At 32.7% G+C, this 12,580-nt stretch overlaps 2 protein-coding genes across 7 annotated transcripts; one reads left to right on the top strand and one right to left on the bottom strand.

Moving 5' to 3' along the window:
* The first annotated feature begins 5,440 nt into the window (after positions 1–5,440).
* On the top strand, positions 5,441–7,036 carry mip40 (Myb-interacting protein 40). Of its 3 annotated transcripts, XR_016293442.1 has the most exons (7): positions 5,441–5,589; positions 5,714–5,849; positions 5,919–6,131; positions 6,196–6,382; positions 6,456–6,604; positions 6,673–6,867; positions 6,965–7,033. XR_016293442.1 is itself a non-coding variant. In XM_014354136.2 (6 exons), the coding sequence occupies exons 1-6, from the start codon at positions 5,520–5,522 to the stop codon at positions 6,692–6,694; spliced, it is 762 nt and encodes a 253-aa protein (XP_014209622.2). In that variant the 5' UTR covers positions 5,441–5,519; the 3' UTR covers positions 6,695–7,036. The 3 variants fall into 3 exon arrangements, 2 of the variants coding, with proteins under 2 accessions (XP_014209622.2, XP_014209621.2); XM_014354136.2 differs by having other exon boundaries at positions 5,934–6,131; positions 6,673–7,036; XM_014354135.2 differs by having other exon boundaries at positions 6,673–7,035.
* Positions 7,037–7,390: 354 nt separating this feature from the next.
* Positions 7,391–12,281, bottom strand: LOC106640184 (ankyrin repeat domain-containing protein 13D). 4 transcript variants are annotated; one of them, XM_089597860.1, is made up of 14 exons: positions 11,693–12,281; positions 10,879–11,011; positions 10,687–10,811; positions 10,553–10,598; positions 10,340–10,483; positions 10,018–10,095; positions 9,594–9,774; positions 9,284–9,515; positions 9,080–9,205; positions 8,852–9,002; positions 8,591–8,752; positions 8,413–8,513; positions 8,249–8,340; positions 7,391–7,691 (listed from the first exon to the last, which is right to left on the bottom strand). In XM_089597860.1, exons 1-14 carry the CDS (start codon positions 11,789–11,791, stop codon positions 7,454–7,456), a joined length of 1,908 nt encoding a protein of 635 aa, XP_089453986.1. In that variant the 5' UTR covers positions 11,792–12,281; the 3' UTR covers positions 7,391–7,453. The 4 variants fall into 4 exon arrangements, with proteins under 4 accessions (XP_089453986.1, XP_089453985.1, XP_014209614.2 ...); XM_089597859.1 differs by having other exon boundaries at positions 9,080–9,208; positions 9,287–9,515; positions 11,693–12,279; XM_014354128.3 differs by lacking the exon at positions 10,018–10,095 and having other exon boundaries at positions 9,080–9,208; positions 9,287–9,515; positions 11,693–12,276.
* Positions 12,282–12,580: the final 299 nt, after the last annotated feature.

Genomic DNA, 12,580 nt, shown 5'->3' with positions numbered 1-12,580 from the left:
GATAATATATATAAATATACATGTAAAATATTGATGGATTAAAAACATGCATAAATTTATAATATACATAAAACAAGTATACATGTGAATCATTATAAATATTTTCCAAATTTACGATTGGGTGCGGGGAGTTCTGTCTCTTCGTGGTTATGATAGAGCTAAATTTAATGGGTTATTCACTGAACCTTTATAAATTACGTGATATTTCCACGGTTATTATTATTTAATAATTATGTAACGTTTTAATTTATATATGTAGTTGTATCATGTCATATATATGTACATATAAGAAATAATGAATGTTACATTGTTTTAAAATAATAGTAACACAAAAAAAGTTGAATGCACCGAGAACTTTATACTTATCAATGAATTTCAACAATTTGATAATCTTTTATTTTACGATTTTCAATAAATTTTTTTTTAACACTATTACATAATTGAACATGGATTTTATGTTTTATCTATATGTATAGAGCGCGCGGTGGCTCAGTCGGCTAGGTCGTGGATTGACACGCGGGAGACCGTGGTTCGATTCCCGGCCAGTGCGACTTATCGGGCAAAGTACCTCTGTGATTTTTCATATGTGCTTTTTCACCACGCAATGCTCCTTGAGGAGGGTTTAGGCGACCTCCTCGCAGCATAATTGCCTAATTTCCCCCTACCCCCCTCCCAGTAATGGCAGGCCTCCCATCCCTCTTCCCTTCCTTCTCCAAAGTGCTAAGTGCCCATAGTAGTGCCCTTATTGAAGGAGCCGGACGTAGAGCACTATAATATAAAAAAAAAAAAAAAAAAAAATCTATATGTATAAAAACCATCTATTTGCCTTCTTGGCGGTATGAAAAAATAGATGAAAATAAATATTTTTAAAACTAAGTAAAGTTAAAATTTATTGTTAATAGGTGTAATTTATACTTCATACAAAATGTTGTAAGGGGACAAGAAAAATGGTGTGGAAAGGCTTTGGAAGACAAGAAAAATAGCGTGATGGATCTGTGGGGGGTCTGTGGAGAGACAGGCAAAATTGTGTGGGGGCTGTGGAGGGGCTGTGGGGGGTCTAAGGAAAAAGTTATGAAATGTCAACTTACCGATGAAAAAGGTCGAATTTTACCTTATTTGTGGGGGGGGGGGCTGTGGGGGGATATGTGGAATGCCCTACAAAAACAACTATACAATATAGGGAGATATATGTATACATTATATACGTATGCATACACAAGTGAAACTCTCCTACTTGACTAGAGCAGTAGACAAGCGAGCTACCTTAAGCGTTCTATAACCAATCAACCCAAATTTAAGCTTTTAAGCGTCTTATCCCATTAACCCAAAAACTTTCACCCCATAACCCTGTTCTCTTAATCCCTTAAACCAAATGACCCGGGGTGAAGAGTTCAATTAGTTAATAATTTCAATTTTTTATTAATAATAAAAGCGCTACTTATTACAAAAAAAGGCAATAACTTAAAAATTATTAAATTGCTACTCGTAGGTTTAATAAAATTGTTAATAATTGAAATGGCTCGGTTAGCTTATAAACAAAAATTATTAACGAACATAATTTTTCACTTCCAATTCCTTGAGCTCCTAACCCTTCACCTCAAGTACTTTAACCCCATAACCCTATACTCTTCAGCACTTAAACAAAACAACCTTGGGTGTGAAGTTTAATTAGTTGATAATTACATTTTCTTTTCGACTATAAAAGAGCTACTCATCACAAAAAAAAAAAAAAAAAAAAAAAAAAAAAAAAAAAAAAAAAAAAAAAGAAATAAGTTGTATATCGTTCGAATGATCTTCGTAGGTTGAAAAAGAGTATTAATTATTGAAATAACTTGGTTATCATATGAGTGAAAATTATTATCAAATAAAATTTCTCATTTTTTAGCTTTTAAGTTTGTAGCCTTTTGCTCCAAATGCTTTTACCCTAAGATGACCAGGGACAAAGTATATCATAATATCTTTGTATGATACTACTTTAGTAGTTGTAAAAGTTTTAAAGTTGTTACACTCGAATCTGTTGTTGGCCTTTTTTGCATAAAAATTGTAATGAATGAGTTAAAGTGATTAGTAGTTTATTAAAACCAACTAATATAACCAAAGGCATTACTCAGTCAAAAATTTATAGCTATTAATATGCCTATAATTTATAGCTATAACTACCTATAAAACAGCTATAATAATCTATAAAATTCAGCTATAAATATAGCTATAAACTACAGCTGTAAATTTTTCACAAATAATGAATAAAAACTAGTTTAAAATCAGATTTTTTCAACATACATCGATCAGTACAGTTGGTATCATCCGTATGATAACAGTAATACTGGGGGCCTGAAGTATTTTTGAATAAGTAGAAAAAAAAAACAAGAAATCATATACAATTTCAAGTTTCTTAAAAATTGTTTAAAAATACTTTAGGCCCTCAGTTTTATTGTTATCACACGGATGATACCGTCATTACTGATCGATATATGTTGAAAAAATCTGATTTTAAACTAATTTTTATTCAAAATTTGTTAAAAGATTACAGCTGTAATTTATAGCTATATTTATAGCTGAATTTTATACATTATTATAGCTGTTTTATAGGTAAATATAGCTATAATTATAGCTATAATTTATAGGTATACTTATAGCTAAAAATTTTTTACCGAGCAGTTTATTACATTGGAATTGCATAGAGAACTATGGGGTTTGAGAAGACATTTATCACACGTAGGTTTTTCTGATAGATGTTTTCGAAACTTTGAAGATATATATACCGTAAAAAATACACTACACCATATTTCAAATCGTTTTACTGTATCACTTTTTATATATTTAATTTTAAAAAATTTAAATTTGACATGGTAGTAAGTGATGAGCTTGACTTTTAAAATCTAGCATGTTTCTCCTAGTAATGTAACGGTCACCATACCGCACCAAAATTAAAAAGTTATTAGACGTATTGAAAAAATTGTCATGTATTTTCTAAATAAATTAGAAATTTGAAGCTCTTTGATAATTTTAAAAAACTTTCAACCAAAAAATCAAATTAAGCTCTATCCACTAAACGTACAGAAGATATGAACAAACTTTTAGGTGAGTAACATTTAACTAATAAGCGAGACTCAAAAATTTAATGGAAACGATTTCAACAAGAATTTTTGATTTCCAGGGCTAACAAAATTTTAGCACACAATAAATAACCTCCTTTAAAGACTGTAAGAGGCAAAGATAGAAAAAACTTTTAGAAGGTTACACTTTGCCGTTTTGCAATAATGAAATAGTTAATAAGCGAATATCAAGTATTTTGATCAATTTTTTCAAATTTTTTTTTGCTTTGAAGGGTCCTGTACAAAAACTTTTTTAAGGGTAAACCATTAAAAATGGTGTATAAGTTATTTCCTTTTCTTAACATAAGTAACTCTTTTATAATGATAACGAAATGTAATTATTAACTAATTAATCTCCACACCTAGGGTTATTTAAGTGCCAAATTAATTTTGTTTAAGTGCTTAAAACTACAGGGTTATGGGATTTAAGTACTTGAGGTAAAGAGTTTGGAACTCAAAAGATTTAGATTGGAAGATTATGCTCGTTAAAAATTGTCGTTTATAAATAACCGAGTTATTTCAACTACTACCAATACCATTTTAATGATTTACAAGTTATTTCCCTTTTTTGCAATAATTAGTGCTTTTATTATCAAAAAAATGATTAAAAAATATAAAATTCTAAGACTTTATTAAAAATCTCATCTGATTAAAATTAAAGGCATATTAAATAATTACGATTATATATTAAGTAGCCGTTTTTTAAGTACGTGTACAAAAAAAGAATATGTTGGATACATAAGGATTTTTCAAGAGAAAACAAAATAATGAACAAATGTATGAAAGGCTGTTAAACAAATTGTAACTGAAGAAAAATAATTTTATATAAAATGGACAGATAACTACATGTAAGTTGATCAATGTTGAAAAATCATATTAAGTTAAAGCAGCGGACGAATGTTTTTCTTCATTTCTTAGAATTTTCATACTTTGTAAGAAGAAATGGAAAAAAGAGAGGAATTGAGTTTGGAAAAACGCAAATAATAAAGCAGAACTCTGGTTTTTAACAGAAATGTAAGAATAAAAACAAAAAATATGTACGCTCCAGCACAAATCGCCCATATCCAATACTTACTTCACTTACCTGTAGGTACAGAGTGGTGAGCTATCACAACATAGAAAACTATTCAAACCGAGTCCATCAACGTAGGTGACTGCAGACCAGGGTTGCCAGATTGGGCAGTTTACCGCCAATTGGGCGGTTTTGGTTTGCCATTTTGCGGAAAAAATTTTGAAAATGCCACGTTTACCGCAAATTAGGCGGTTTAAAATTTTGAAGAGGTATTGTGCAGAAGAAATTTTTTAAATCTATTTTTGTGCTTTTTAAGCCGATCTTAACCTTCGATTGTGATGGAAAATATTTAAAAAATTATTATTTTCTATTTTATCTAATATTTAAAAAAACTGTCTATTGATATAATATTTATTACTTAAACAGATTTGTCCATCAACTGATTATTATCAGGCTTATTCGTTGTTTTCTTTTAATATGATCATGAGACAACCGAAAAAACTAACTCTACATTGTTATTGTAGACTCAAGCACTTAAAAACACTTTTTTCTCTCCTGTCAAAGCCTTTTATTTTGTCTTTTTATTATTTTAAAGTGATTTGTAATGATGATTTCATTCCAATCATCTGGTTATCTCAGTACCATACTTGGCCACTATGTGTCGCTAGACACACCTAACTTATGTTATAACATAGGCCCGCGAAGCGAAGAAAAGTTATATTGTACGGACCCAGGGTCCGTACCATGTAACTTTTTTTTACTCTACGGGCCTATATTATAACATAGGCCTGCGAAGCAAAGAAAAGTTATATGGTATGGCCCCTGAGACTTCTAAATACGACGAGCATGTAGTTAAATTAAGAAGCCCAGCAGTTCCGACTTGGATGTCGAAGGCAACGAGATTGGAGGCCTTTGATTTCAGAGATTGTTGAACACGCAGAGCTCCGAGCAGGTGCGGTCTCACACCTCAAAGTTAGGCGGCTGAGACTCCCAATTATGAGGTTGCACAGTTCAATTATATCTGAGCTGTATACGTACAAACTGACTGCAGGTTTGCTTACTATAGTCTCTCTCGTTGCATTGACGGGTGGCATGGCAGCCAAGCTTGGGCCCAGTTTTCACCCACTTTCAATTTCTACCCTGGTTATGTCTTATGTATATTGTACGGCGCTGAAGCAAAAATATAAGGAAGCACAACATCGAACGTGAGTATCGAGAGAGACAGATATCCACGTTAGATGTTGTGAGTCTCCTACTTCTGGACTTCTGCTTCAGCGCCGTACATAAGAACGAGTAGTCTATACTTCTTATATGTCTATGGTTTAGTGTCAAAGATAGTGTTTCGCTGTAACCTAGAAAGTTTGTTTTCTATTTGTGTCAATTGTTGAAATTAAAAAAAAAAATTCTTTGAAATGGGCAAGAAAAGATCAGCTCTGACATCTGATCAAAATTATATCAAAGTCGAAGTCAAAGATGAAATAGGTAAGGTATTTTTATAATTTTTGCACTGCAAAATAAGTACTTTGTACTTGTTTTGATAACTGTCACTTATTTTTTAAAAACACTACCAAAATATTTTTTTGTTTTGTATTTGTTTTTTCTACAGCGGACAGTAATGTTCTGCTAGCTAGAAATAGGTTTCAGGGAGCTTTGAGAGAATTAATGCACCAGAGCGACGAAGATTCTTCTGACTCTGAGGATGATAGTCCATTGGTTGATTACAAAACAAATCAAAGAAAATCGTATATAACTTTTTTGTATTGATAGTTCAAATCATTTAATTTAACAACATACTAAACTTATTTACCAAGTGATTCAATATACAGACAAAAGATGCATAATCAAGTACGTAAAATTAAGAGACGCAGGCCTACGCACCTAGACTCAGGATTCCACCACACTTATGTCATGAAATTATTTGACAGAAGTGTGGATTTAGCACAGTTTGAAGAAGATACTCCTCTTTATCCAATATGTAGAGCATGGATTGCTAATCAACCTAGAAATCCCAATTTTGTACCCAAGTAAGTTTACTAATTCACGATCGCCGATCAATTTACCTGATAAATTAAAATAAATTTTTCTCAGAGTAAGGAGTCCAAGCCCTGAACTTGAAGAGTCCGAACAAATCGATGTAAGTAACATGTTTGACGAAAATGGGGACATCAAGGATGTTCACTGTTTACCCTTACCTTTGCCTGCAGAAGAAGCTTTTCCAAGAAATAGGATTCCATCACCTGTCCCAATTACTAAAGAAGACCTTGATTTAGATTATGTAAGTGCTTAAATCTTATGGTTAAACAATTCTATACTGAATAATTTTAGTAAAATACTATTTGCAAAATCAGGAAGGTAAAGATCTCAAATCAAAAGAAGAATTGCTGAAGGAACACAGAGCACACTGGAGTGCCACTCGCAAAAAATGGCACCAACAAGTTCATAAAAATGAGTCACGTTTTGCTGACAGTGCAACAATTTTGAGCACAATATTCAAGAGGTATCATGATAATGTGTTAAAATATAATTATTGAAATGTTCAAAATTTAACTTGATCACGTATTGCAGGGCTCAATCGGAGTTTGATTGATATATCATGGCCAATTACTACCTTTTTTTACTGAAGTAATGTTTTTATGACTGAAAAAAAAATTGATACAGCATAAAATTATTATTCGTTCCTGAGGGTTGGTTTTCCTACATTCTATACTCGGTTAATTACATGTTTTTGTAGATGAAAAAGTACAGTTATATCATAATCAGGTAAATAATAAGCTAATTTTAAAATTTGAGAATTACAAGTGTTTTATTTTAAAAATTGACAATTCAGATAACTTATTATTATACTTTCAACGAATAGGATTCATTCATGTGTACTACCCGAAGTTGGTAGTGTAACAAAAAAATTCTTGCATAGGAAAGATTTTCGCAAATTTTACAAGAATTTATTACTTAAGTAATAGTAATATATATTTATATATGTATAAATCAGTTTTATTTCTTCATATAAAAGGTAGCTAAAAAATAAACAACATAATTTAAAACCACTCATTAGTGTTCTTTAACTTGTCAATTTTATCAATATCTAATCACACAATATACTTGCGAATGTTATAACAAATATACACTGCATATTGTATGCCTGACTTAATCGATGCTTTCAATATTTTCTACAAGTTATGAAAAATTTTACTTTTTATCTCTTTGCCTGTGATGCACAGCTGGAAGATTTTATTTCTGAGTTAAAAGCGCTGCACGTTAATTTAATTTTACTTTGTTTTACAAATTTTTCTCTTTTTTTTTTTTTTTTTTTTTTTTTTTTATTTTATGTAAGAAAAATTTTATAAATTCACTTTTCGGTAAGCGAAAGCTCCAAGACTTGTCTAAACGTTTCTTCCTCGAGAAGTCGACGCTGCTCCTCTTCCATTTGCTGCTGTTCTGAAAGTCTTAATGCCAATCTCAACTGTTCGGTGGCACTCTGTAGCGACTCATCGTCCGCTTCGCCACCAGCCTCCATGTCATTCATACCATCTCTACTACACCCACCAACTGTTTCTTGGTAAAGTTCCAGACTTTCTTGAATTGCTCTGAGGTAAGGAAAACATGCGTTTTACAAAAATTTCTGGTTTTATGACTGGAAATGGCAATATATTTTTCTAGACTCTAAAAAAATACGCAAACGGAATGAATCCCAACTAGGGAAAAGTAAAATATATAGGAAGTAATCATGCCACCTAATATTATTCAACGTAAGCCTTTTTTGCATTTATGAGCATTACAATTCCAAGCTATACCACTAATATTGTTATCTAACATCTATCATACCAGGAACAGTTTATATAAATGTGCGATCAAAAGAATTGTAAAAGATATAAGTTTGATCTCGAGAGCTGTTGAAAGTCGCTCAGTGCGACTCGACAAATACATTTATACCTGTATGCAATGTTCAAAGTCGCCATGAGAGGAATCCAAATGGCTCACGATCAAATCTAATGTTATCAGTTGATAACAGATTTTATGTATAACCTACCTGTCTAAACATGTTCATTTGACGGAATAGTATACATGCAAAATGAACCATTGGAAAAAATTATAGCAAACATTGAATTAGTCATTCTCTAAGACAAAAACAATATTTCTTTACCTCTGCAGCTGCTTTTCTTCTTCTGCATTTATATTGTTCGGGGTAGTTGGACGAGATGGTTTTTGAGCTTTTAAAGCCTCCCATATATCGACCTGAAAATGACAAAAATTATATTTCAGTCCAAAGCACATTTGTTGCAACAGATTAATTTTTTATTAATGTACCTTATCACGTTCACTACCGGCATCAAGGAGGCTTTGTTGAATCGCAAATTGTAACAAGTCATCTTCTTCCTCAATACTGAATTGTGTTCGCATTTCAGCACCTGATTAAACAAATTTATTAAGCAAAAAAGTTAAAAAAATCGACTATGTAAAATATCAGTAAAATCTTGATAATCACCTAGTTTTGCATAACCTATAGGAGCCTCAAAGCATACATCATCTAAAAGACAAGTCAATCGGTTTCCTTCTTCTATACGACCGACGTGCGGCACTTCTTGGTCTAATCCAAAAATGTTGCCAAATGTTATTCGTGCGTTTAAAATGTGAAACAATGGAATTTCTAAGCAAACAATTAATACATTAATCGAAATAATTCATTGAAATTCACCACAAAAAAATTATTTATTTAAATCTTAACTATATTAAATATGTAATTTACCTATTTTAACAGGAAAACCTGATGGTAATTGCATTTGTATAAAATCTTTTAATTTAGCAAAATGTGAACTTGTAATAGCCATTAAATCCACAATGGGCATGATTTGTTCCTGTAGACTAAGAGGATATTCTTCACTCAGCCATAAGGTAGCCTGATAATAAAGCAATCGTTATTATACAAAATTGTTGAAAACTGAAAATTAATTGAGTGATCACATAAACAACGAACTTTGAATTTTTGTATTTTTTTACTCATTTCTTTAGATCTGCCAATGTCTCTACTACTCAAATCTACATCTGGATCGAAATACTCCTCTGGTGTTACATTGCAAGGATTGCCAATATTCGTATATTCCTCCTATGGTCCAACAAATTACAGTATTAACAACAAAATAAATTTAAAAAAAATACATTTTTTTTTCAATGAAATAGCTACACTTGACACAGCAGCTGCTGCGCCTTCTTGAGTAGTCTGTTCAGCAATACCGAGCAAGGATTGCAATGGAGTACGAGGTGATTTTGCCCTAATTTTGTCCGCTTCGGATAAATGTTCTAATCGTGTTTGTGTTATCAATTCTACATTACTGGCACTGAACACTTTGCACTCATGTCCGTTCACTACCTCACTTTTATCGGATCTCCAGCCCCACAATCCTGCTTTATTCCTGAGTTAACAAATACATTTACAAATTTTTTACTGTTATACTGTCACAAAGTTATATACACTTATAAAATACATTTACCTCTCAAAACTTATTTTGTCTGTGTCTATGTAAGTTGTCACTATAGGACTTGTTAATCTTGCTATCACACCTTCTTCTGATGGCTCCATCAATTGTACATTATCATCACCTATAAGTTTCATATGTTCTACGTACACTTTTTTCGTTTCGTGATCCACTTCCATCATTGTAGCACCATCATCTGTAAAATTATCATTAAGCAGGATTTGCTTTCGATCATGTTTAGTATAAAGTAGAAATACCATTGGCGTAGGAAAAGCACTAATATTATACAGTTACAGGTGGAATTGCTTTATCTAAATAATTTGATTTCAAAATACTGTAATCTGGCAGTATCTACAATTTACTACAGTTATTACTGTACCAAAACATTGTGTACAATATAACCATTAACGAAATCAATGTATAAGGTGTCAAAATTCACCTGAATTTTTTGTTCGCATACTGAACACGTAACTGCGTACACATTTAATAGCTGCTGGTACAACTTGCACTTGTTGTGCTATTTATTGTATTAAATAAATTAAATGACATATTTAAATACATAGTATATTTTGAATTTTATAGTTCCCACAAAATTTGAATATTTGGAATGAAACTTTTATTCCACCAATGAAAGTTGATGGGTTGGTACAACAAAAAAATTATTTAAAAGAAATTTTGATGAAAATATCTCGAAATTCGCTATTTGCTTGTTAAATAATCATCCACGGAACATCAATTTTTGAAAATGACTTTCTACTCACTTTGGCCTTTAAACACATAGCTACGGTTTCCTCTTTGCCAACTTGATTGATCAAAACCGAGTAGAGTAGTATCTATTCGGACATTACTGCCTTGTTTGTAAACTTTGTAGGTATCACTTGGACACATACGAGAAGCAAGAGGAACTGTAAGAAAAAGTATTATATAGCAAAGCTCGATAACAAAATAATAATTATGTGCATCATTAAACTTACCCCAACTGGCAAACTCCCATTTCATTTCTACGTAAAAATCTGGTGCCTGATAATAAATGAAATACATGAGCAAACGGTATGCACAAATAGTTGTTGTTACTAAGCAATAAATAACATTTAAATCAATTTTTCACCTGTTTAAGTTTAAGAAGAAGTTCTGGAATGCCGGCAGCTCTGTTGCAATACCTTTGATAGTCTCTTCTTGCGAGTACCATTTGTAGTAGTTCTGGATTGCCAGAACCAACAGCCTCTTGTACAACTACATATCAAGTTAAGCAATTGTATACATAAAATTACCATCAATCATTTTAATAACTGAAAGTTACCTGTCCATCCTTGATTTTCCGTGTTAACATTGGCCTCATGTTGAAGTAAAACCAAGGCTGACTCTGTGTAACCCAATGTTACAGCTAGCATAAGAGGTGTTCTGCCTCTGTTATCCAGCTGTTCAATGTCATACTGTAAGTAAATAATAGAATTGTAAATTATAAATAGAATCACTAATAATTGTATTTCTATAAAAAGAAATAAATATATAGATTTTAAAAAAATATTCACAAATTTTAAGTCAAACAACTAAAGTAAAGATGGTACATATCAAACAGGGAACATTTTTGTAAGGCTTCTTTTGAAAACTGTAAGGCTTCATAAAAACTGTTGTTAGCTGCCCTAAGCCTCATATTATATACTCCATTCTTTTGATTAGAAAGAAGCTAAAGATTAATATATGTAAATGCTCAGCACAGAGGATTTCACCTGAATTTTAACGTGCATAAAAAGTGATATTGCCAAGTAAACATTGATTATTAGCAAGGAGCTGATGATTGATGCTCTAGATATGTAAGTTGATGATAACAATCATACGTCACATGGGCATGCATGCATTTGTTTCTGTATTATTCAACTGTATACAATCTATGCATTAGATGCAGCAACACACAGGTCTGTAAGTAACTGAAGTGTGTACAAAACATTAGAACAAAAATTTTTTGCGGTTTTAAGAAAAGAGAGAGAAGGGAGGGTACATACAAGTGATTTAGTTTTATCACCACAGACATGCATGACAATCATAAAAGTTCTAGACTCAATGAGGAAACAGTATAAATGATATCAAGTACGCAAAAAAAAACAAATGAAAACCTCATTGGTGTCGAGGAGTTTGTCAAGCTCTTGGTGATCGTTGTTCCAGACGAGCCAGTGCAGGGGGTAAGTCTGTTTGATTTCGTCGATGGTGACCATCGTCGCCGTCGTCTCGCCTATGTACCGCAGCTATGATGATGCTGCGGCTTCTGCCCTGAGCTAGAAACTTGAGGCGTATATTATACATGCACCTACTGTCACAAAACACAAAACGTTGCAATTGTTCGCCAACGTAGTCGTCCTATTTAACAGATATTTAATATTTTGATATCCACCCACGCACAAAACTGCTAAGTACTGTTAACTACTAACAAAACTGCTAACTACTAAGTAATTCGTGAGGGTATATATTTAATATCGGCCAGATTCACTTGCTGTAAGCTGTATAAGTAAAAAATAGGAGTGCACATCAGCTCAATCGGCTGATATCGGTTCATATGGGTGGGCCGTGGGCCTATAGGGGTGGGCTAGCAGAAAGTATGAAAATACATAGGTGTACTACGTGTAGAATACTACAGCCTTATATCATTATTATATATAGGTAATATAATAATGATAAGGCTGAAGAATACGTAATATGCAGATGCAGCGGATTCCGTTAAGCGGAGTGGGATCGGAATCGGAGCTATTCTGCCGTTGGGAGCGCTCGCCATCACATAAGGGTACAGTCACAGTCTGCAGAGGATCGAGGAACAGTGCGGCGGATAGTCGCCATTTGTAGCACACGTCAGGGTCCGTACCATATAACTTTTCTTCGCTTTGCGGGCCTATGTTAAAACATAGGCCCGCGAAGCGGAAAGAGATATATGGTACGGCTCCAGTGCCCGGGGGTCAATTTAAAATGGTAAATAACATTTCACATCACACCACTCCACAGTGCCATTCTAC

The sequence above is a fragment of the Copidosoma floridanum genome, unplaced genomic scaffold (assembly GCF_036245765.1).
Source record: "Copidosoma floridanum isolate Cflo_tuat_1 unplaced genomic scaffold, Cflo_Japanese_pri ptg000040l, whole genome shotgun sequence".
NCBI lineage: Eukaryota > Metazoa > Arthropoda > Insecta > Hymenoptera > Encyrtidae > Copidosoma > Copidosoma floridanum.
The sequence above is the reverse complement of the archived record's forward strand: the minus strand, read 5'-3'. Positions and strand labels throughout refer to the sequence as shown.